Source organism: Mesoplodon mirus, assembly GCF_964341445.2.
Source record: "Mesoplodon mirus genome assembly, chromosome: 6".
In the NCBI taxonomy this organism is placed as follows: Eukaryota; Metazoa; Chordata; class Mammalia; order Artiodactyla; family Ziphiidae; genus Mesoplodon; species Mesoplodon mirus.
In genome coordinates, this window is record NC_138982.1 from 73,877,832 (window position 1) to 73,903,908 (window position 26,077).

The 26,077-nt window shown below is 36.8% G+C and overlaps 1 protein-coding gene across 1 annotated transcript in view; it reads left to right on the forward strand.

The window, feature by feature from the left end:
* Nucleotides 1–20,681, forward strand: part of COL6A5 (collagen type VI alpha 5 chain) — a gene marked incomplete at both ends in the record, with an annotated part of 103,201 nt that extends 82,520 nt beyond the window's left edge. The window contains 4 exon segments of the mRNA XM_082624344.1: nucleotides 17,486–17,989; nucleotides 17,992–18,174; nucleotides 19,525–19,621; nucleotides 20,360–20,681. Coding sequence (XP_082480470.1) covers nucleotides 17,486–17,989; nucleotides 17,992–18,174; nucleotides 19,525–19,621; nucleotides 20,360–20,681 — 1,106 coding nt within the window.
* Nucleotides 20,682–26,077: the final 5,396 nt, after the last annotated feature.

The window sequence follows — 26,077 nt, forward strand, 5'->3', positions numbered from 1 at the left end:
TGTTTATGGTTTCCTTTGCTGTGCAAAAGCTTTTAAGTTTCATTAGGTCCCATTTGTTTATTTTTTTTTTATTTCCATTTCTCTAGGAGTTGGGTCAAAAAGCATCTTGCAGTGATTTATGTCATAGAGTGTTCTGCCTATGTTTTCCTCTAAGAGTTTTATATTGTCTGGCCTTAAATTTAGCTTTTAAATCCATTTTGAGTTTATTTTTGTGGGTAGTGTTATGGAGTGTTCTAATTTCATTCTTTTACATGTAGTTATCCAGTTTTCCCAGCACCGCTTATGGAAGAGACTGTCTTTTCTCCATTGTATATTCTTGCCTCCCTTATCAAAAATAAGGTGACCATATGTGTGTGGGTTTATCTCTGGGCTTTCTATCCTATTCCACTGATCTATATTTATGTCTTTGTGCCAGTCTTGATTACTGTAGCTTTGTAGTATAGGAAGTCAGGGAGCCCGATTCCTCCAGCTCCATTTTTCTTTCTCAAGATTGCTTTGGGTATTTGGGGTCTTTTGTGTTTCCATAGAAATTGTGAAAATTTTTGTTCCAGTTCTGTGAAAAATGCCATTGGTAGTTTGATAGGGATTGCATTGAATCTGTAGATTGCTTTGGGTAGTATAGTCATTTTCACAATGTTGATTCTTCCAATCCAAGAACATGGTATATCTATCCATCTATTTGTATCATCTTTAATTTCTGTCATCAGTGTCATAGTTTTCTGCATACAGGTCTTTTGTTTCCTTAGGTAGGTTTATTCCTAGGAATTTTATTCTTTTTGTTGAAATGGTAAATGGGAGTGTTTCCTTAATTTCTCTTTCTGACTTTTCATCATTGATATATAGAAATACAAGATATTTCTGTGCATTAATTTTGTATCTGCTCTTTTACCAAATTCAGTGATTAGCTCTAGGAGCTTTCTGGTAGCATCTTTAGGATTCTGTATGTGTAGTATCATGTCATCTGCAAACAGTGACAGTTTTACTTCTTTTTCTGATTTGGATTCCATTTATTTCTTTTTCTTCTCTAATTACCATGGCTAAAACTTCCAAAGCTGTCTTGAATAATAGTGGTGAGGGTGGGCACCCTTGTCTTGTTCCTGATCTTAGAGGAAATGGTTTTAGTTTTTCACCATTGAGAACAATGTTAGCTGTGGGTTTGTCATATATTGCCTTTATTATGTTGAGGTGGATTCCCTCTATGCGTACTTTCTGGAGAGTTTTTATCATAAATGGGTGTTGAATTTTGTCAAAAGCCTTTTCTGTGTCTACTGAGATTATCATACAGTTCTTATCCTTCAATTTGTTAATATGGTATATCACATTGATTGATTTGCATATATTGAAGAATCCTTGCATTCCTGAAATAAACCCCACTTGATCATGGTGTATGATCCTTTTATTGTGCTTTTGGATTCTGTTTGGTAATATTTTGTTGAGGATGTTTGCATCTATGTTCTTTAGTGTAGTTTTCTTTCTTTGTGACATCTTTGTCTGGTTTTGTTATTAGGGTGATGGTGGCGTCGTAGAATGAGTTTGGGAGTGTTACTCACTCTGCTATATTTTGGAAGAGTTTGAGAAGGATAGGTCTTAGTTCTTCTCTAAATGTTTCATAAAATTCACCTGTGAAGCCATCTGGTCCTAGGCTTTTGTTTGTTGGAGATTCTTAATCACAGTTTCAATTTCATTATTTGTGATTGGTCTGTTCATATTTTCTATTCCTTCCTGGTTCAGTCTTGGTAGGTTGTACTTTCTATGAATTTGTCCATTTCTTCCAGGTTGTCCATTTTATTGGTATATAGTTGCTTGTGGTAGGTAGTCTCTCTGATCCTTTGTATTTCTGCAGTGTCAGTTGTTACATCTCCATTTTCATTTCTAATTCTGTTGATTTGAGTCCTCTCTCTTTTTTTCTTGATGAGTCTGGCTAATGGTTTATCAATTTTGTTTATCTTCTCAAAGAACCAGCTTTTAGTTTTATTAATCTTTACTATTGTTTCCTTCATTTCTTTTTCACTTATTTCTGATCTGATCTTTATGATTTCTTTTCTTCTGTCAACTTTGTTTTTTTTTTGTTGTTGTTGTTTTTCTTCTTCTTCTTTCTCTAATTGCCTTAGGTGTAAAGTTAGGTTGTTTATTTGAGAAGTTTCTTGTTTCTTGAGGTAGGATTGTATTGCTATAAACTTCCCTATTAGAACTGCTTTTGCTGCATTCCATAGGTTTTGGATCATCATGTTTTCATTGTCATTTGTCTCTAGGTATTTTTTTGATTTCCTCTTTGATTTCTTCAGTGATCACTTGGTTATTTAGTATCATATTGTTTAGCCTCCAAGTGTTTGTATTTTTTACAGTTTTTTACCTGTAATTGATATCTAGTCTCATAATGTTGTTGTCAGAAAAGATATTTGATACGATTTCAATTTTCTTAAATTTACTGAGACTTTATTTGTGACCCACGATATGATCTATCCTGGAGAATGTTCCATGTGCACTTGAGAGGAAAGTATATTCTGTTGTTTTGGGATGGAATGTCCTTTAAATATCAGTTAAGTCCACCTGGTCTAATGTGTCATTTAAAGTTTGTGTTTCCTTATTTAATTTAATTTTGGATGATCTGTCCATTGGTGAAAGTGGGGTGTTAAAATCCCCTACTATTTTTGTGTTACTGTTGATTTCCCTTTTTATGGCTCTTAGCATTTGCCTTATGTTGGGTGCATAAATATTTAAAATTGTTATATCTTCTCCTGGAATTGATCTCTTGATCCTTATGTTTTGTCCTTCTTTGTCTCTTCTAATAGTGTTTATTTTAAACTCTATTTTGTGTTATATGAGAATTGCTACTCCAGCTATCTTTTGATTTCCATTTTCATGGAATATCTTTTTCCATCCCCCCTCTTTCAATCTGCATGTGTCTCTAGGTCTGAAGTGGGTCTCCTGTAGACAGCATATATACAGCCCTTGTTTTTGTATCCATTCAGCCAGTCTATGTCTTTTTTTTTTTTTTTTTTTTTTTGCGGTATGTGGGCCTCTCACTGTTGTGGCCTCTCCCGTTGCGGAGCACAGGCTCCGGATGCGCAGGCTCAGCGGCCATGGCTCACGGGCCCAGCTGCTCCGCGGCATGTGGGATCTTCCCGGACCAGGGCACGAACCTGTGTCCCCTGCATCGGCAGGCGGACTCTCAACCACTGCGCCACCTGGGAAGCCCCAGTCTATGTCTTTTGTTTGGGGCATTTAATCCATTTACATTTAAGGTAATTATCGATATGCATGTTCCTATTACCATTTTCTTAATTGTTTTGTTTTTGATTTTGTAGGTGTTTTCCTTCTCCTGTGTTTCCCACCTAGAGAACTTCCTTTAGCATTTGTTGTAGAGCTGGTTTGGTTACACTGAATTCTCTTGGCTTTTGTGTGTCTGTAAAGGTTTTAATTTCTCTTTCAAGTCTGAATGAGATCCTTGCTGGGTAGAGTAATCTTCATTGTATGTTTTTCCCTTTCATCACTTTAAATATTTCCTGCCACTCCCTTCTGTCTTGCAGAATTTCTGCTGAAAGATCAGCGTTAACCTTATGGGGATTCCCTTGTGTGTTATTTGTTGCTTTTCCCTTCCTGCTTTTAGTAATTTTTCTTTGAGTTTAATTTTTGATAGTTTGATTAATGTTACTATTTCTCATATTAGAGAAGTTTTCAACTATAATCTCTTCAAATATTTTCTCGGACCTTTTCTTTTTCTCTTCTTCTCTTGGGGTCCCTATAATTCAAATGTTGGTGCATTTAATGTTGTCCCAGAGGTCTCTGAGACTGTCCTCAATTCTTTTCATCCTCTTTTCTTTATTCTGCTCTATGGCAGTTGTTTCCACTCTTCTATCTTCCAGGTCACTGGTCCATTCTTTTGCCTCAGTTATTCTGTTACTGATTCCTTCTAGAGTATGTTTAATTTCATTTATTGTGTTGTTCATCATTGTTTGTTTGCTCTTTAGTTCTTCTAAGTCCTTGTTAAAAGTTTCTTGTATTTTCTCCATTATATTTCCGAGATTTTGGATCATGTTTACTATCATTACTCTGTATTGTTTTTCAGGTAGGCTGCCTATTTCCTCTTCATTTGTTTGATCTGGTGGGTTTTTACCTTCTTCTTCATCTGCTGCATATTTCTATGTGTTCTCATTTTGTTTAAGTTAATGTGTTTGGGGTTGCCTTTTCACAGGCTGCAGGTTCATAGTTCATGTTATTTTTGGTGTCTTCCCCCAGTGGTTGAGATTGGTTCAGTGGCTTGTGTAGGCTTCCTTGTGGGGGGGACTGGTACCTGTGCTCTGGTGGGTGGGGCTGGATCTTGTCCTTCTTGTGGGCAAGGCCAAATCTGGTAGTGTGTTTTTGGGTGTCTGTGAACTTAGTATGACTTTAGGCAGCCTCTCTGCTAATGGGTGGGTTTGTGTTCCTATCTTTCTAGTTGTTTGTCATGGGGTGTCTAGCACTGGAGCCTGCTGGACGTTGGGTGGAGCTGGGTCTTAGTGTTGAGACAGATGTCTGGGAGAGCTCTCACTGATTAATATTACATGGGGCTGGGAGGGCTCTGGTGGACCAATATCCTGGATTTGGCTCTCCCACCTCAGAGGCTCAGGCCTGACACCCGGCTGGAGCACCAAGAATCTGCCAGCCACACGGCTTGGAAGAAAAGGAAAAAAAAAAATGAACAGATGGAACCCCCAAACTTATGGTAAAACATATCTAAACAGACAAAATCACACAAAGAAACATGCACACACACACTCACAAAAAGAGAAGAAAAGAAAAAAGGAAAAGAGCAACCAAACCAGTACACAAACACACCAGTGATAACAAACACTAAAAACTAAACTAAGATAAACATAAAACCAAAAACAAATCAGACACAGAAAGCAAACTCCAAGTCTACAATTGCTCCCAAAGTCCACTGTCTCAATTTTGGGAACATTTATTGTCTATTCAGTTATTCCACAGATGTAGGGTTGATCAAATTGTTTGCAGGGATTTAATCTGCTGCTCCTGAGGCTGCACAGAGAAATTTCCCTTTCTCTTCTTTGTTTGCACAGCTCCTGGAGTTCATCTTTGGTTTTGGCCCTGCCTCAGCATGTAGGCCACCCTCAAGTGTCTGTTCACCACCTAGATAGGAGGGGGTCAAAGCAGTGGCTGATTAGATCTCTTCTGCTCACTCAGGCTGGGGAGAGGGAGGGGCACCATAGCCATAATTGGAATGTGGGGCGAGCCTGCAGCAGCAGAGGCCGGCATGATATTGCAACAGCCTGAGGCACACCATGTGTTCTTCTGTGGAAGTTGTCCCTGGCTCACAGGTCCCTGGCAGTGTTGGGCTGCACAGGCTCCTGAGGGTGTGTGGTAGTGTGACCTGCGCTTGCATACAGGATTCTTGGTGACAGCAGCAGCAGCATTAGCGGTCCATGCCTGTCTCTGGGGTCTGAGATAATAGCCGCAGCTCATGCCTGGCTCTGGAGCTCACTTAAGTCGTGCTCTGCCATCTATGGGCACACAGAACAGGAAGTCCCTCTCCTCACGCATCCCAAAACAATGGTCTCTTGCCTATCCAGCAGCTCCAGACTTTGTCTCGGACTCCCTCCTGGCTAGCTGTGGTGCACTAGCCCCCTTCAGGCTGTGTTCACGCAGCCAACCCCAATCCTCTCCCTGGGGTCTGATGTCCAAAGCCCGAGCCTCAGCTCCCAGCCCCCGCCTGCCCTGGTGGGTGAGCAGACAAGCCTCTCAGGCTAGTGAGTGCTGGTCGGCACTTATCCTCTGTGCAGGAATCTCTCCGCTTTGCCTCCTGCACCCCTGTTGCTGCACTCTCCTCCATGGCTCTGAAGTTTCCCCCCTGCCCACACCCCATCTCTGCCAGTGAAGGGTCTTCTTAGTGTGTGGCAACTTTTCTTCCTTCACAGCTCCCTCCCAGAGGTGCAGGTCCCATCCCTATTCTTTTGTCTCTGTTTTTCCTTTTTTCTTTTGCCCTTCAGGTACATGGGGATTTTCTTGCTTTTTGTGAAGTCTGAGGTCTTCTGCCAGCATTCAGTAGGTGCTCTGTAGGAGTTGTTCCACATGTAGATGTATTTTTGATGTATTTGTGGGGAGGAAGGTGATCTCCACATCTTACTCCTCTGCCATATTGAAGGTCTCTTTAATTTAATTTTTAGAAATTCCTGCTTATAACTCATTTAAAAGACATAAGGCCAGATAGATTGGCCTTATAAACTCATCCAGAGGCCAGAGCAAAAACTAACACCATTAAAACCAAAATACCACTATTTACAATAGCCAAGACATGGAAACAACCTAAAGGTCCATCAACAGATAAATGGATAAAGAAGATGTGATGTATATATACGATGGAATATTGCTCAGCCATAAAAAATAATGAAATAATGTCATTTTCAGCAACATGGATGGACCTAGAGATTATCATACTAAATGAAATAAGTCAGACTGAGAAAGACAAATATTACATGATATCACTTATATATAGACTCTAAAATACAACACAAATGATATTATTTATGAAACAGAAACAGACTCACAGACATAGATAACAAACTTATGGTTACCAAAGTGGGAGGGATAAATTAGAAGTTCGTGATTAAAATATACACACTGCTATATATAAAATAGATAAACACCAAGGGCCTTCTGTATAGTACAAGGAACTACACTCAATACCTTGTAATAACCTATAATGGAAAAGAATCTAAAAAAGAATATATATATGTATAACTGAATCACTTTGCTGTACACCTGAAATTAACACAACACTGTAAATCAACTACATTTCAATAAAATTTTTAAGAAAACAAAGATCCATGTGGTCTGGGTATAAATAACTCCTAAGGCATGCATCACTTTTCTCAGTATGCTGGTACCTTTCTGTAGATTGTTGTTTCAGAGTGTGACATAGATGGCAAGAGTGAGTCGTTTGGACCAAGTGCCACCTAGAAAAGTCTAGGCCAAGAAATATATTTATTCTGTCTTTGGGGAAAATGATGAAGTCCATTTTAAGACAGTGACTCCTACTTGTTCAGGCAAGTGGTGGAGAGAGGAACTCATCTAACAAAACAAGAGATTGAAAAGTATGTCTCTATTTCCCTTTGGCATAAAATCAATGACACACAGTCACAGACACATAAGAGACCATAAGAGATTTGTGCCCCAGCCTAGAGCTTGACCAGTGGCCTCACCAGACAGGCCTGGATTGGCAGTGTGAAATGGAGAGGTGTGTAAGTCATTCCAACTCCTCTGCAGTTAAAGTATGTGTAAATGCAACAGAATGAGCTTGTACGCGTGTCCGTTGTGTTCCACTAATATCAGCTGACTTTGCATTTTTGGGAAATTCTGGTTTACAGAATATAGTATCATGGGTAGGATTTTCAGATATCTGAGACTTTTCTATGTTTTTTTCCTTCTAAAACATATATTTATAGAGTGCTTAGGATATGCTAGGCACTGTGAAATTTTTATTTAATTCTCTCAAAAACCTTATAAGGTTATAGTTTATTATAACAATTTTATAATTTTTTAGATAATGTAACAGAGGCATGGGAGAGACTCAGAATCACAGAGCTAACAAATGGTATAGACTCACCTCAAACTCCTAAGGTTCTGCTCATAACCACTGTTCCATAATGACTAAAGAAGAAAATACTGCAAATTTTATTTAACTGCCTACTTTTGGAAGAAAACTTTCTTTAGTAGCTTCAATCATTAGGAATAGCATTGACTGAGAACCTTGTTCTTCAAACCAGGTCCTGGGCCTTTGGCAAGGTGGCTAATGTGTCCCTTAATGTGTCTGTTCCACCCTCAAATCTGATGAGCAGTTCTTCTGAAGGTGTTACACAGAGCTGGGTGCAAATCCTGCCTCTACCACTTACAGGCTGTCTTTTCTTGACCAAGTCATTTGCCCCCTCCAAGCCTCAGCTTGCTCATCTGTAAAATGGGCACAATGATAATTTCATCCTTATAGTGCTGTGTGGAATATTAAATGAGAGGAGATAAGCATGGAGCTGAGCACAAGACCTGAAGCATCCTGGATGCTCAGTTCAATACTGAGAAAATGGAAAAATTGAAAAAGAAAGCATTGCCAGACTCATAGGAAGTCATAAAAAAGGTTAACTTGAAAAATATCTGCTGCAGTCCTTGTGGACAGAAATGTACATATAAAGTAACCACATTTGTCCATGTAGCTTGCCTATAGAGAACACATGGCTAATTTTGGCCCCTGTACAAATTCCAAGGCAGACCACAAGATAACTCATGCATATCTTGAGATTTCTCACAAACACCATAGCTCCACAGCGTATGTAATCCCAGTCCAGATGGCTCAATCTCCCTCAATTCCCTTCCACCTCTGCTTCTCCCAAAAGTTACTGGAGCACACCTGGCCCTGTGGCTTAAATCTCAGCTGAAATTAGGCTAATCCCTAGGGGCACTTCCCTGGAAATCCAGCTGCATCCCTCATTCCTTTCAAGTCATAACAAGTGAGCAAGCCCTTCCTCCTCTGCCATTCTGAGGAAATTCTTCCACAGAGTTGGAGATAAGAATTTGGTATGGTGACATTTCCAGAAAATGCATAGCATTACTCTGAGCTGTGGGTAAACTTTATCCACACTTCTGCCAGATTTTCTTGAAGGAAAATGTTTTTAAAGGCCCAATCTTTCCTAATAAGATAATTTAGACTCAAAGCAGAATAATCATAGGTGATTATTTAGTGTTTGACTAAATTTTAAAGTTTAGCATTTAACTTCTTTGATTCTCATGCTAATCCCGTAATGGGTAGAGAACCTATTTTTAGAGATGTTGAAGGTAAAATATACCTCTTTAGAAAATAGTTCTGCTGGGTACTTTGGAAAAGGATTGAGATTTTGCTCATTTATAAAGAGAAAACTGGAAAAAAAAAAGAGTACTATTTCTGGTGTGGGCAATGTATGAAAAAATATTTCACTAACATGCTAAGTCAACCCTTCCTCTTCTTTTAATGAAGTATAGTTTATTTACAATATTATATTAGTTTCAGTTGTACAACGTAGTGGTTCAATATTTTTATAGATTATATTTCATTTAAAGTTATTATAAAATATTTGCTATCTTCCCTGTGTTGTACAATATATCCTTTTAGCTTATTTACTTTATACATAGTAGTTTGTACCTCTTAATCCCCTACGTCTATCTTGCCCCTTCCCCTTTCCCTCTCTTCACTGGTAACCACTGGTTTGTTCTCTGTATCTGTGAGTTTGTTTCATTACATTCATTTATTTTTTTATTTTTTAGATTCCACATAAAAGTAAAAACATACAATATTTGTCTTTGTATGACTTATTTCACTAAGCATGGTATCCTCCATGTTCATCTATGTTGTTGCAAATGGCAAATTTTCATTCTTCCTTTATGGCTGAGTAATATTTCATTGTGTGTGTGTGTGTATATATATATATATATATATATATATATATATATATATATATATATACACATATATATAAAATGTCTTCTTTATCCATTCTTCAGATGGTGGACACTTAATTTGCTTCCATATCTTTGCTATTGTAAATAATGCTGCTATGAACATTGGGCCAGTGACCTCACCAGACAGGCCTGGGTTGGCAGTGTGAAATGGAGAGGTGTGTGTACAAAATCTCATGTATCATACAAAGTCTAATGTATCTTTTCAAATTAGTGTCTTCACTTTCCTCAGATACATACCCAGGAGTGGGATTGCTGGATCATATGGTAGTTCTGTTTCTAGTTTTTTTGTGTGTGGAAGCTCCATACCGTTTTCCATAGTGGCTGCACCAATTTACATTCCCACCAATAGTGTAGGACGGTTCTCTTTTCTTCACATCCTCACCAGCAGTTGTTATTTGTGACTTTTTGATGATGACTATTATGAGAGGTGTGAAGTGATATCTCACTGTGGTTTTGATCTGTATTTCTCTGATGACTAACAATGTTGATCATCTTTTCATATGCCTGTTGGCCATCTATCTGTATGTCTTCTTTGTAAAAAAGGTCTCTTCAGGTCTTCTGCTCTTTTTTTGATTGGGTTGTTTTTTTGATAACATGTTCTACGAGCCCTTTATATATGTTGAATATTAACCCCTTATCAATCATATCATTTGCAAATATTTTCTCCCATTCAGTAAGTTGTATTTTTGTTTTGTTGATGGTTTCCTTTGCTGTGCAAAAGCTTTTAAGTTTCATTAGGTCCCATTTCTTTATTTTTGCTTTCTTTTTTCTTTGCCTTAGGAGCCAGATCCAAAAAAGTATTGCTACAATTTATGTCAAAGAGTGTTTCGTCTATGTTCTCTTGTAGGAATTTTGTGGTTTCTGTCTTACATTGAAGTGTTTAATCCATTTTGAGTTTATTTTAGTATATGGTATGAGGAAATTTTCTAATTTCATTGTTTTACATGTAGCTGTCCAGTTTTCCCAGTACCACTTATTGAAGAGGCTCTTTTCTCCATTGTATATTCTTGCCTCCTCTGTTGTAGATTAATTAACCATAAGTATGTGGGCTTATTTCTGGGCTCTCTATTCTGTTCCATTGATCTATGTGTCTGTTTTTGTGCCAGTACCTTGCTGTTTTGATTATTGTAGCTTTGTAGTATAGTCTGAAGTCGGGGATGGTGGTATCTCCAGCTTTGTCCCTTTTTTCTCAATATTGCTTTTGCTCTTCAGGATGTTTTGTGGTTTCACATGAATTTTAGGATGATTTGTTTTAGTTTTGTGAAAAATGTCATAGATATTTTGGTAGAGATTGCATTAAATCCATAGATTGCTTTGGATAGTGTGGACATTTTAACAATATTAATTCTTCTAATCCACAAACATGGGCTATCTTTCCATTTATTTGTATCATCTTTAATTTCCTTCATTCAACAATATTTTATAGTTTTCAAAGTATAGGTCTTTCACCTCCATGGTTAAGTTTATTCCTAGGTATTTTATTCTTTTTGATGTGATTTTAAACAGGATTGTTTTCTTGCTTTCTCTTTCTGATAGTTCATTATTAGTGTATAGAAAAGCAACAGATTTCTGTGTATTAATCTTGTATCATGCAACTTTACTGAATTCATTTATTAGTTCTAATGGTTTTTTGTTGGAGACTTTAGAGTTTTCCATATATAGTATATTGTCATCTACAAACTGAGACAATTTTACTTCTTCCCTTCCAATTTGGATGCCTTTTATTTCTTTTTCTTGCCCTATTACTGTCACTAGGATTTCCAATACTATGTTAAATAGAAGTGGCAAGAGTGAGTATCCTTGTCTTATTCCTGAATTTAGAGTAAAACCTATCAGCTTTTCATCGTTGCATATGATGTTAGCTGTGGCTTTGTCATAAATGACCTTTATTATGTTAAGATATGTTTCCTGCATACCCACATTTTTTGCTTTGTTTTGTTTTGTTTGCTTTTACTTTATTTTTTTAAATTGAAGTATAGTTGATTTACAGTGTTGTGTTATTTTCAGGTGTAGATCAAACTGATTCACTTATGTGTGTGTGTGTGTATGTTGTATACATATATACAGATTTTTTTTCAGATTCTTTTCCCGTATAGGTTATTACAAAATATTGAGGGTAGTTCCCTGTGCTATAAAGTTTTTATCATGAGTGTATGTTGAATTTTGTCAAATGTTTTTGAGGTGGTCATGTGATTTTTGTCCTTCCTTTTGTTAATGTGGTGTATCACACTGATTGATTTGTGAATATTGAGCCATTGTTGCATCCCTGGCATAAATCCCACTTGATCATGGTGTATGATCCTTTTTATATATTGTTGAATTAGGTTTGCTACTATTTTGTTGAGAATTTTTGCATGTATATTCATCAGAGATATTGGCCTGTAATTTTCTTTTTTTTGTAGTGTCTTTTTCTGGCTTTGGTATCAGGGTAATTTTGGCCTCCTGGAATGAACTTGGGAGTGTTCCCTCCTCTTCAATTTTTTGGAATAGTTTGAGAAGGATAGGTATTAGCACTTTGTTGTAAGTTTGGTAGAATTCCCCTATGAACCTGATCAGTTCTGGACATTTGTTTGCTGGGAGCTTTTTGATTACTAATTCAATTTTACTACTAGTGACCACTCTGTTCAGACTGTATATTTTTTTCTGATTCAGTCTTGGAAGATTATATGTTTCTAGAAATTTATCCATTTCTTCTAGGTTGTCTAATTTGTTGACATGTAACTGTTTTTTTTTCTTTAATTTTTATTGGAGTATAGTTGATTTACAATGTTGTGTTACTTTCTTCTGTACAGCAAAGTGAATCAGTTATATGTATACATGTATCCACTCTTTTTTTAGATTATTTTTCCATATAGGTCATTACAGAGTATTGAGTAGAGTTCCCTGTGTGATATAGTAGGTCTTTATTAGCTATCTATTTTATATATAGTAGTATGTATGACATAACTATTGATTGTAGTATCTCATGATGTTTTGTATCTCTGTGATATCAGTTGTAATTTCTCTTTTTTCATTTCTACCCCTTCCTCTTCTACCAGAACATTTATGAAATACTTTTCCTTATGTTTTAACAAAGTGTGTTGATTGTCCTTTTTTAAAAAGCCAAAATGGAGATCCTGGTGGCAGAGCAGGTAATGATTAGTAAATTCCAGGATTGTAAACTCAAAAGGAAAGAAATGTCCATTTAACTAATCTTCACACATCCTCATACACTATTGCCAAGAACTCTAGAAGAGGTTTTGGCAGTATTTTAGGGCTAAAGTATATTATATAGCATCCATTACATAGACAAATATATTTATGCTTTTGTCTGCACTTCCAGTTTTATATTTAGCAATTAAGAATCTTGATATTTATCAAAAATTCTAAGAATTTGAAACTAGGTTCTTGGTGGAGGATTGGAGGTGCATAGATTTCAAACAGCTCATGAAATGTAATATCCTGTTCAATAACTATGAATGTACTGATAAAGGAAAAGTCTGGTACATTAATGACCAGTTCTTAGTCCTTCATAAGAAGGGAGAGAACATAGGAATATCTCAAGCAAGATGGTTAGTTCTCATGTATTAGAAATGCCCAAGGTGAAGTAACAGGAACTGGATTTACCTACCAATTGAAATAACCAAAAGAAAAAAATATATATATATATATATATATATATACATGAAATGAAACAACAATTGTCAGGACACTGGACTTCAGGAAATAAAATGATCTCTGAGAGATGAGAAACCAATGAGATGAACCCTATGATTTCTCATGCTTACTGCCAAGAGAGAGTTTCCAGGCCATGGTTCAGGAAGGGGAATTCAGGTGGAACCCAGTGCACTCCTTGAGATGAGGAAGCAGAGCTGAGAGTCCAGGGAGACCAAGGTGGTAAGAATTCACAGGACAGAACACCAGAGAGGAGAGAGCTGTTCAGAGAGCAAAACCCAGAACTCTGCAGAGGATGCCTCTTCATCATTCATCAGAGTGCTGATAGCACGAGCATTGAGGAAATGACCAGAGCATGGGGGAACATTCTTCTGAAAGGATTAGAGGATAATGCCCATTGCTCACAGGGCCAGGGATAGTGCCTGTTACCACCAGCGAGACTGGAAAAACTCATAATTCATAGAGTACTGGGAAGAAAATTCAGGAAGGTCTTGCTTCAGTAGTGGGGAATAAGTAGCCTTAAATTAAGTACCACTCTGGACATACCTAACAAATCATAACAGCAAGACCCAAAAAGATCAAACCGTTTTCATGTAACTTGACTGCCTCCCAAAACAAGTCATATGGGTATTTATAAGAATATAAAACTATCCCATATCTAACAAGGCAAATTTCATAATGTCTGGCATAAAAAGCAGAAAGAACCCATCATCAAAACCACAATCACTCAAAACCAAATCAGAACTGACAAAGATGTTAGAAGTAATGAAGAAATTAAAACAGTTATTGTTACTATACTCCATATGTTAAAAAGTTAAGTAGAGACATGGAAAATGTAAAAAAAAAAAAAAATTAAATAGAATTTGTAGAGGTGAAAGCTGCAGTGCCTAGGATGAACAATATGCTGGATGGGATTAATGGGAAATTAGATTTGATAAAAGAAAAGACTAGTGACCTTGAAGATGTAGCCATAGAAATTATCCAAAATAAAACTCAAGGAGAATAAAGACTTAAGAAAAAAAAAAAAGACCCTCAGTGGGTTTCAAGACCTCTCTCAATAACTGACAAAAGAATAGACAGAAAATCAGCAGTAATATCATAGACCAGAACAACAGTATCAGTTAATCTGTCCTAATTGATATTAACAGAACACTGCACACAAAATAGCAAATACACATTCTTTTCAAGTACATGTGAAACATTTACCAAGATAGACCATACTGTAGACCATAAAACAATTCTCAAAATTTGAAAGGTTTCAAATCATTCCAAGTATATTCTCTGACCAAAACAGAATTAAGTTGAAATCAATAGTAAGAAGATCTTTGAAAAATCCCCAAGTATTTGGAAACTAAATAAAGCACTTCTAAATAATCCATGGTCAAAGAAAAAAGCAAAGGGGAAATTAGCAAGTATTTTGAAATGAATGAAAATAAAATCACAATATACTAGACTTTGTAAGATTCCACTAAAGCAGTACTGTCTACTAAAGCAGGATGTCATTCATAGCATTAAATGCCTATAATGATAAAGAAGAAAGGTTTCAAATCAATGACCTCAACTTTCATCTTAAGAAATTAGAAAAAGAAGAACAAGTTAAACCTAAGGTAAGGAGAAGAAAGGAAGTAATAAAATTAAAGCAGAACTCAATGAAATAGAAAAGAGAAAATCAATAAAACCAAAAGTGGATTTTTGATAAGATCAATTAAATTGATAAACCCATAGTCAAACTCACCAGTAAAAAAGAGAAAACACAAATTGCCAATATCAGGAATGAGAGAGGAGAAATATTCTACAGATATTAAAAGGATAATCAGGGAATATTATAAGCAGTTTTTACCTATAAGTTAGACATTTTAAGTGAAATAGGCAAATTAGTTGCAATGCATGAATTACCAAGCCTCACTCAAGGAGAAGTAACCTAAGTATTCCTAAACCTATTAAAGAAATTGAATTTGTAGTTCAAAACTTTCCATAAAGAAAACTCCAGGCCCAGATGACTTCACTAGTGACTTCAACAAAACATTTAAGGAAGAAATAATACCAATTCTGCATAAACTCTTCCAGAATATTAAATAGGAAGGAATGCTTCCAAACTCATTCTTTGAGGCCAAAACCAGACAAATACATTACAAGAAAAGGAACCTACAGACCAACATTCCTCGTGAACATAGATGCAAAAATTCTAAACAAAATGTTAGCAAATCAAATCCAACAATTTTAGCTTGATGTGGCAATCATTATACAAGGTATACTTATATCAAAATATTATACACTTTATTATTAATTTTTTTCATTCAATTTTTAAATTTTTTTATTGAAATATAGTTGATTCACAATGTTGTGTTAGCTTCAGGTGTACATCAAAGTAATTCAGTTATACATACATATATATGTATATCTATATATTCTTTTAAAAATCCTTTTCTAGTATAGGTTATTACAAGATATTGAGTATAGTTCCCTGTGCTATACAATAGGCCTTGTTGGTTATCTATTTTACATATAGTAGTGGGTATATGTTAATCCCAAACTCCTAATTTATCCCTCCCCCCTCCCTTTCCCCTTTGGTAACCATAAGTTTCTTTTCTGTGCCTGTGAGTCTATTTCTGTTTTTGTAAATAAGTTCATTTGTGTCATTTTTTTAGATTCCACATATAAGCAATATCATATGATGTTTGTCTTTCTCTGTCTGACTTACTTCACTAAGTATGATCATCTCTAGATCCATCCATGTTGCTGCAAGTGGCATTATTTTATTCTTTTTTATGGCTGAGTACTGTTCTATTGTGTATATATACCACATTTTCTTTATCCATTCATCTGTCAATGGACACTTAGGCTGCTTCCATGTCTTGGTTATTGTAAATAGTGCTGTTATGAACATTGGGGTGCACGTATCCTTTTGAATTATAGTTTTCTCCAGATATATGCCCAGGAGTAGGATCACTGGATCATATGGTAGTTCTATGTTTAGTTTTTTAAAGAACTTTCATACTGTTCTCCATAATGGCTGCACCCATTTACATTCCCACTGGCAATGTAGGAGGGTTCCTTTTTCTCCAGACTCTCTCTAGCATTTCTTATTTGTATACTTTTTGATGAACGTTGTACACTTTAAATATATACAAATGTTATTTGTCAGAAAAAAATCCTACAATAAATAAAAAAAGATAATGTGGAGTTTACCCCAGGAATGCAGAGATCATTGAGCATTCAGAAGTCATCTGATAGTATTTGTGTGTTGTTTTTCTGCATTCTATTTCAATATTAAACTTTTGTGGCATTTATACAGGTTAATCAATTCATTTGTGAGGGTGGTTGCTGTGAGGATTAAATAAAGTAATAGATGCAAAACATGAATAATGGGCCAAGCACAATTGGACAGTAATAAGTTTTTGCCAGTTAGGAATCTACTTCTTGCTTGATTAGGTTCTCAAACATACTTCCTTCATAGAAAAAAAAAGAACATTGACCACGTCCTCCTGTCTTTCTGAGCTGGCATTTCCTGTTGTGACCTCACCAACCAGCCATCGTCCCCATGATTGTAGACATGGTTTCATGACCCTTTAGAGCAGAGCCACTTGAAGTGCTGGCCTCCATCAAGATAAGAAGGTAGCATCAGAGTGTAACTGGGGCATTGTTTCCTTCCTTGAGAAGGTCTTGATACAAAAAATAAATAAATAAAATAAAATGAAATGAAATAATGTGTGTGCTTAGTGATGTAGTTGACTTATATCATGGTGCAAGTTTCTTATCTTGTCATGGGCCAATAAGCTGTTTGTAGACTGGTACTTTGAGTACCAAGGTCTTAGAGTATGTCATGTCTTACACAGAATTTGGACTCTAAAGTCAGCATTTATACTTCTTCTCATGACATCATACTATGGTGCATATTTTAAGCATGTATATAAAGATGTCATCAATAAATGTGTCTTTGACATATTTACTTTTCTCTTGGGGTCATTACATATAATGAAATCTCATGCAGTATGTACTCCAAATTTTGTAACCATGTGGCATGTGCTAAAAATCGCTGTATGTTTTTCACCTTGCATATGAAAATAGCTGGAGGATCCATCAATCCTTTGACAAAGATCAGAGATGGGGTAGCAAATAGGTTTCTTCACATGTGATAATACCTGTCAAGTGGTAATGGCTCTCCACACACTGTGTAGAGATGTACTTAGAGAATGCATCTGGGAACAAGTACTGATATTGATTAGTAACGTATGCCATGGGTGTGGGAATGAAGTATGACAACACCTCATGCTGTGTATTGCCATTCTTGGCCAAGAGTTTCAAGGTTTTCCTTCTACTAAAAATAGTGACTTGAGTTATTCTGTTGCAGGACAGGAAAGCCATGGCAGAAAAGAAGAACCAAGTCTTACTTATGAACTCAGAGATGCCTCTCCTCAAGAATATTACATGGATGTGGCTTTTCTCCTAGATGCTTCCCAAAGAATAGGAAATGATGAATTTAAGGAAGTGAAAGCTTTTATAACCTCAGTGCTTGATTACTTTCACTTGGCCCCAGATCCACTGACCTCCACCTTGGGAGACAGAGTGGCAGTCCTGACATACTCTCCTCCAGGCTATATGCCCAACACAGAAGAAAGCCCCATCTACCTAGAATTTGATTTGGTTACTTATAACAATATACACCAAATGAAACATCATCTCCAAGACTCCCTTCAACAGCTCAATGGAGATGTTTTTATTGGCCATGCCCTACAGTGGACAATTGACAATGTCTATGTAGGAACCCCCAACCTGAGGAAAAACGAAGTTATCTTTGTTATATCTGCGGGTGAAACCAACCCTTTAGGCAGGGGAGTCTTAAGAAATGTATCTCTGGAGCCAAGTGTCAGGGCTACTCCATATTTGTGTTTTCCTTTGGTCCTCTACACAATGACAAGGAATTAGAAGAATTAGCCAGACACCCACTGGATCATCACTTAGTCCAGCTTGGCCGAACCCACAAGCCAGATTTGAACTATATCGTCAAATTTGTAAAGCCTTTTGTTCATTCAATCAGACGTAAGTCATTAAAGTTTTTCTCTTCTGTTGCTTTTGCAATAGATACCTCTTTGCACAATCCACCAGTTGACTTAGTAACATGATTCTCACTTCAGTCAAGAGTGGTGGAGTCTAGGTGTGAGTAGGAGGCAATGAGAAAACCACAGAGAAAATCCCAGGTCCTACTGACCTTGAGCTCTGCTGTCCCACTGTCAGGGTCTTTGCCAGAAAGTGAAAAGTGTCTTTTAACCCTAATCTGTGTTTACTATGTGCCAAGTTTTTTAAAGGATTGTATCATATAATCCTCAGGATAACCCTCTAAGGAAAGTAGTAGTATCCCCATTTTATAAGTGAGAAAACTGAGGTTCACAGACATTAAATCAACTGCTCAAAAGCTGACAGTTAATAGTTGGCAAATTCTAGACTCAATCCTATGCATTCTGACCCCAGGGCTGTGCTCTTATCCATTAAACTATACATCAATTACTAAAGCTTCAATAAAGTATTACAGTGGTATCACTGTAATACATAATACCCCACTGCCACCACCCTCCACCCACTCCAAGGACTTCTGTTTCATCTTGTCACTGTAAATCAACTTTGCTTCTGACTTGAATTCTTAAGAGCCATGGGGACAAATCTCTTCTAGAGCCTCTGTCTCAGACAGCTGGCTCAGGCACAGCCAGGCAAGGGGTTTAAGGGAGTCTTTTCACAGTAGGCATTTGAGAGAGGCTGCCCAGTCTCTGTCCATGTGCTGTAATTCCAGACATGATTATAGTAGCAAACCTAAGAGCTTGTAGCATCAAGCAAGTCCGGGTCTGTGCCGGGAATTAGGAGTGTGATAGGGGCCACCCTGAATGGTTGTCTGTAGCTCCTGCAAGTTTAATGGGGAATCAGAGAGATGCAGATTTTTCTGGCACTCATAAAGCCCAGGGCTCATGGAACTCTCAGCATCTTGGCACTCAGGATTTATATTTAGTGGCAAGCTTGTCACTTGCAAAAAAAAAATGATGCCTTCTTCCAACCTCAAGATAAATAGGGCAGACAATTTCAATAGTTAATACTGTTTTCTAGAAATAACTTCCTTTTCGAGTGAGAGAACCAGATGTTATAAGGGAATAAGAGATATCTTTGAATTATATTGCAAGCTTGTGACACACAGAGCATGAGGATTTTTGACTCAATCACTGCTATATCTCACTGACTTTGCCAACAAGGTATTGCAAAGTCAGAAGGCACATATTTTGCTGAGTTCCTTATAAAATTAACTTGCTCTTGGAAACACCTCCAACCACAGGAAAAGATGAACTGACTTTGGGTGATAGAATGTGGAAGGGTAAAATTTAGACTAACCACCCACTCTCTCTCCAGGTGCCATCAACAAATATTCCCCTGCAGATATGAGACCCAAATGTGTTAACATCACCTCTCCCAACCCAGAAAATGGTGGCACAGAAAATATTGTATTGTGAGTTGACAAATTCACAATTTGGGTAATACTACCACTGGAAACAGTCCTTAAGAAAATAATTTGAAAGAAATGGCATTTTAGTTTTCAGGATGCAAGTTTGGTTGTGGGGTGTATGGGTGTGTGTGGGGGCGGTTGTGTTTTAAATGTTCCTGATTTGTGACACACCACAGATCTGGTGTTAACAGTACATAGAATATGATCCATATTCGAAAGAACCATGTTTCCAATTTTGTAGCTTTTATGAAAAATGAGACCCCTATTAATGCCTTATTAGTAGCTATATAATATCATTCAAATATTGGGTACTGTTAAAACAGAAAACATATAATATCAAAGGTTAGATGTAATAGTTTTAGAGCAGAAGAAAAAGATGAAAAAGAAAAACTCACAAAGCAGCAACAAAAACGTTTGCTGTTTCAAAAACAGAACCCATATGGAGACTGGCAGGAAGAATTTGTTTAAGTTTGATTTTGCAAAGTCCAACCCTAAGTACTCAGTAAAAATTCAGTGATGAAAATAATATTGATTTGGAGCCCTAAACCATGGGCACAAATGTCTAATTTCCCTTTGGAATTAAAAAGTTGCCCCTCAGTCAAATTTCATCCACAAACTGCATTTGGACTATTCCAATAACATGCATAAAATTGATTCCTGTTACATTATCTGTCTGCGTCTACACTGAATCCTGAAAGGGACTTGGTTAACATATTTTTTCATCGTTTTTCTGTTTTTCAGCCTTCTTCCTGATGTATATGAAATAGAGATGGAGAACAGTGAGACTTTGGGTGAATTAGATTCCCAGCAGCAGCAGTTCTTTGAATTAGGGAACGGTCAGAGCAACAGTTCTGGGACCACCACTGATTTGATCCAGAGGTTATACATGCTCTTTTCAACTAGGGAACTGATGATGAAAGACAAGGAAGAGGCACATTCAGAAGAAATTACAGCTCCAGCAAATGTCAGACAAGATGAAAAATGTAACCTGAGTGCATTAGAGTTGACAACTCTGAAATACCCTTGTTTGTTTGGATTTTCCCTGGTAGAAGATGAGCAATGAGAACTCATGGAGACAAATAGAGACTGTAGAATAGAGGGGCTTATCAGCTAGGGCTACAAGGGTCCCCAAAACCAGGGGGCAAGGGAGATAAAACTCTAGGAGGGCAAAAAAAGGAGCCACTGGCCTTGACAAAACCAGAACTAGATATAAATGCCTGGGGTGGGTCAAGGAATAGAAACATAAGAGGGAGAAGAGTAAGGACCACAGGTTCTGGGGGAGCAAGAGGAACCCTGCATTCTTGTGGAGATGGGATAGGAGAGGAACTGAGCAGCAGGCCTCCAGAATTTGAAGACTCAGGGTCTGCTTTCTCTCTTGTTGACCAGGTCTTTCCTTGTCCGAGATGTAGGCTCCTGGCCGAGCCCTAGAACAGTGGAACCTGGAGAGGACAAGGCTGCTATGGTTCTGAGATCTCTGTGCGCTTGTTAGGCTGCGTAGGGAAGTGGCTGTGAACGTGTAGCTAAAGAGAAAATAGGAGATGGAGAAGAGGCAGGCATAGTCAGTTCGAGGGCAGCTGTTCACAGTCTCTGCTATGTATCAAAATCATGGGAGAAGTTATTTTAAAATAAGTATTCCTGGGTGTCTACTAACGCTGAAAATGTGCATATCCTATGACCCAGCAATGTTACCCCAATGTATATATCCCAAAGTATGTAACAGAAAAATATATATTCGCTAAGGGTCAGGTACTAGAATGTTCATAACAGAACTATTTGTAGTGGCCTTAAAGTGGGAACAAAAATGCCCAACTGCACATATGATAAATGTTGGTATAATTATGCAATAAAACACTATATATGTATGCAGTATGTATGTAAAGTACTATATATGTATGTATACTTCATATATATACATATATACAATGTATTTTATGTTATATATGGTATATACTATATTAATATAATATAATATAATATTAATAATATAATATAATATAATAATCCTTTTGATTCTAAGCTTATCATTTTCAGCCAAAAACTACATTGAAATATCTAACAGAACTGATTCAATCAGGATTTATAGTAGTGTTTTCCAAACTTGTATGCACACTAGAATTACCTGTGCAGCTTCTAAAAAGTATGGATGCCTGTGTCTCGACCCCAGAGAATGTGATTTAATTGATATGGAGTGTGGGGTGGACTGTGGAATTGTCAGCAAATATTCAGCTGATTATAATGTATAGAAACGTTTGAGAAATGCAGATTTTTAAGGTTCCTTCCTGTGCTTACACTGTTAATTATATCCCCTGCTATGGACTAGATTGTGTGCCCCAAATTCATATGTTGAAGCCCTAAACCCCCCGCTCCCCTGTGTGTCTGTATTGGAGGGAGGGCCTTTAAGGAGGTGATTAAGGCTAAGTGAAGTCATAAGGGTGGAGGCTTGGTCTGATGGAAGTGGTGTAATTATAAGAGGAAGAGACACCAGGACTCTCCACCATGTGAGAACACAAAAAGGAGGTGGCTGTCTGCGAGCCAGGAAGAGAACTCTCACCATGAACCAAACTGGCTGGTTCCCTGATCTCAGACTTCCCAGCCTCCAGAACTGTGAGAAAATAAATTACTGCTGTTCAAATCACCCAGTCTATGGTATATTTTATGGCAATCTGAGCTAAGACATCCCCTCTTACACCCACCCACTCTGCCTCTGATTTACCCTGAGTCCTTCCTCCCAGTGTTGGGAAAGCACACTGAATCAGGAGTTGCTAGACCAGGGACATGTCCAAGTAAAGCACTAAACCTCTCTAAGCTTCAGTTTCTCCATCTGCATAGGAAAGATATTAATTCCTTTCTCCTGCTTTTGGAGGGGAACAAATGAGGTCATGTTTATGAGTTTGCCATATAAACGTGGAGCTCTGTGCCTGGGTGAACTACATCAGTACCTGCCACTTTTCCTTACTCAACTCAACTTTTCCTTACTCCCTTCCAACCCCCTACTTGATTTCTCACTTGTGTCCCTTCCTCAGTATCACCTTCCCAGTGCGTCCTCTCCCCCATCCAGTCACCAGTCATTTGACCTCACTCCAATTTCCTCCTATCAGAGTTGTCCTTTAGAATAGATACGTTGGCAACAAATTCTCTTAGTTTTCCTTTATCTGGAAATGTATTTATTTTGTCTTCACTCTGGACAGCTATTTTCATTGGGTATAAAATTCTGTGTTCACAGTTCTTTTCACTCAGCACTTTAAAGAAAAATGGTGTTCTACTGTTATTTGGCTTCCATGGCTTCTGATGAGAAATCTACAGTCATTTCAATAATTGTTCCTTTCTTTTGTAACATGTACTTTTTCTCTAGCTGCTTCCAGATTGTTTCTTATCTTTTATTTTCAGCAGTTTGATTATGATATGTCTGAGTGGGGTTTTCTTTGAGCTTTTAAAATCTGTAATATTATGTCTTTTACCAATTGGGGAAGTTTTGGCCATTATTTCCTCAATTTTTTTTTCTGAATGAATCTCTTTCTACTTTCCTTCTAGAATCCCAGTGAAACAAATGCTGGACCCTTTTGATATTGTTCGTCAAGTCTCCAAGGCTCTGTTCATTGTTTTCAATTTCCTTTCTCTCTTCAGATCATGTAATTAATCTACCCTGAAATTCACTGACTCTTTCCTCTGTCATCTTCACTCTGCTACTGAGCTCATCAAGGGAATTTTTAAAATTTCAGATACTGTATTTTTTACTTCTAAAACTTCTTTTTGGTTGTTTTTTGTAATCTCTATGCCACTGCTGAGAATATCCTTCTGTTCAGGTTGTTTCCCTTTGTCTCATGGAGCACAGTTATAATAGCTGCTTTAATATCTTTGTCTGATAATTGCAACATCTGAGTCAATTAGAAAGTTGGCATCCATTGTCTTATCCTTTGAATACCATTCACATCTAGTTTGTTCTCTGTTATGTTACATAATTTTGGATTGTATCTTGAAAAAAAATTTTTTTAGGTTGAAGCATGTTGGTTTTTAAAACATACATATAGTTTTTACTGAAGTATAGTTGATTTACAATGTGTTAATTACAGGTGTACATCACAATGATTCAGTTATATATACATACATAAATATACATATATGCATATATATATATATATATATATATATATATATTCTTTTTCAGATTTTTCCCCTTATAGGTTATTACAAAATATTGAGTATAGTTCCCTGTGCCATACAGTAGATCCTTGTTGGTTATCTATTTTGTATATAGTAGTGTGTATATGTTAATCCCAAACTCCTAATTTATCACTCCCTGTCCCTTTCCCCTTTGGTAACCATAAGTTTATTTTCTATGTCTGTGGGTCTGTTTCTGTTTTGTAAGTAAGTTCACTTGAATTTTTTTTAAGATTCCACATATAAGTGATATCATATGATATTTGTCTTTCTCGGTCTGGCTTACTTCACTTAGTATAATAATCTATGTCCATCCATTTGCTGCAAATAACATTATTTCATTCTTTTTATGGCTGAGTAATATTCCATTGTATATATGTTCCACATCTTCTTCAAATATTACATTTTGTAGACTGTAAATCTATTATAATTCTCTGTAGAACTTTAATTTTTTCAGCAGACAATCAATGTGCTAGGTTCAGAATGTCAGTGTCTCACTTTCTGTGGGCAGTAGTTCCAATCTCAGTTTAGTGTCCAAAGCCTTTGCTATCCTGTTTTTGAGTCTTTCACATCCATGTACCGCTTAGAGGAGAACCTGGGACTTATATAGTTCCCATCATTAAAATTAGAGAACCCCTTTCTCCAGCTTTTTTCTCTGAGGCTACCCCCACATGCTGACCAACAGGTCCTCTTTTCTTGGTTACTCTGCCCCCAAAGAGAGGGGACAGAGTAATTTCTCTTTAATTTTAGCTATCTAGCCTTCTACTCAGCTCCAAACTGGAGCCCACCTTTAGAGCAAAACCATGAGAGAAAAGAAGAAAAAAATGGAGATTTCTTCTATGATCTTTGACACATAGGGAGCCCTTTTCCTAGTTCTTCTGGCCAGAAATATGGGGGTTTTATCAACACTTGCTCCATGGCCACCATGGAGCTGCAGGACTGAGGCTCTGCACAAGGCCAAAAAAGAAAATGGGAAACTCATGCCTCTTTACAATATCTGCTTCTATTTACTTTTCAGAGTTCTTAAGTAGTTGCTTTTTGTGTTTTGTCAAGTTTTCAGTTGCAATCAGTGGAAGAGAGAGACAGCATGGGCTCACTCCATCCTGAGGCCAAAGTAAGCTTAGTCCTTCTTGACCAGACCATATATTTCATCATATTTATATCTATTTTTCCTTTTCTTACATCTTATCTTCTCTCTCCTCTTTGTCTATATTTTTCATACTTCCTCTTTCCTCACCTTTTGTTTTCCATAATTTTGCTGATTTTATTATATTCTATATGCTATCTATATCTACAATTATACCCATATCTAATATATATAGTATATATAATATATAACATACAATATACATTGTATATATGTATACATACATTATATATAATATACATACATTTTATAGATATATAAAATAATATATATGGTATATACTATATTGTTATATATGGTATATACTATAATTATTATCAAGTGAGCATTACCAATACCTTTCTTGTTTATTATCATTTCTCATAATTTTCTCCTTCAAAAGCTTTCCCCATTTTTCTATTTAATTATATATCATACATATAGAAGTGGATGATATCTTTAATCATTTCCCTCAGAGAGTTCTAGCTGACAGCTTGATTTGGTGACTTGGACAGCCTTGCTCCTTGAAGTCAGTCTGAGTCTTTTCAGAAAATCTCAGTTTGGCTTTCTTCTTAGAATTATGGGAGGTTAGAATTTGAAAATTGGAATGGCTTTAGAAATCTCTGAATTGTACTGTATCTTTTCACAGATAAGGAAATGGAGGCTGCAGACATCTGAAGTGTCTTCCCAAAGAACATTCACAGCACCTAATCCAATACTGTTTGTCACAATGTTTCATACTCTATAATTATGTTTATAGAACACAAGTTCACCTTAAAGCTTGAAAAGGAGATAATAAAACCTACCTCTGCATTGTTGAAAATGCTACCTATGAAGCTCAGAATATACTGTGTTGGGCACATAACCAACAAGGCTTATCCCTCTATGAATTATCTGTCTGGTAATATGTTTGACAATTAAAAATAAAAATCCATTGTGAAGAATGATCAGCCTTTACACTGCTTTGCTTTGCTTTTGTTTTCCCAAAGAGAGGGCTTTTCTTTTCATCTGCCCATTTTTCTGATGTTTTCACTTTTATCCACCTACGTAATGTACACATTTTCTGTTTGCTCATTATAATGTACACTTGCAAGATTTTAATGTACATTTTTTAAAGTGTAATTGTATTCGTTTTTCCAATATGTGAACCCAGGGCTTGTTTTCTTAGCCTTTAT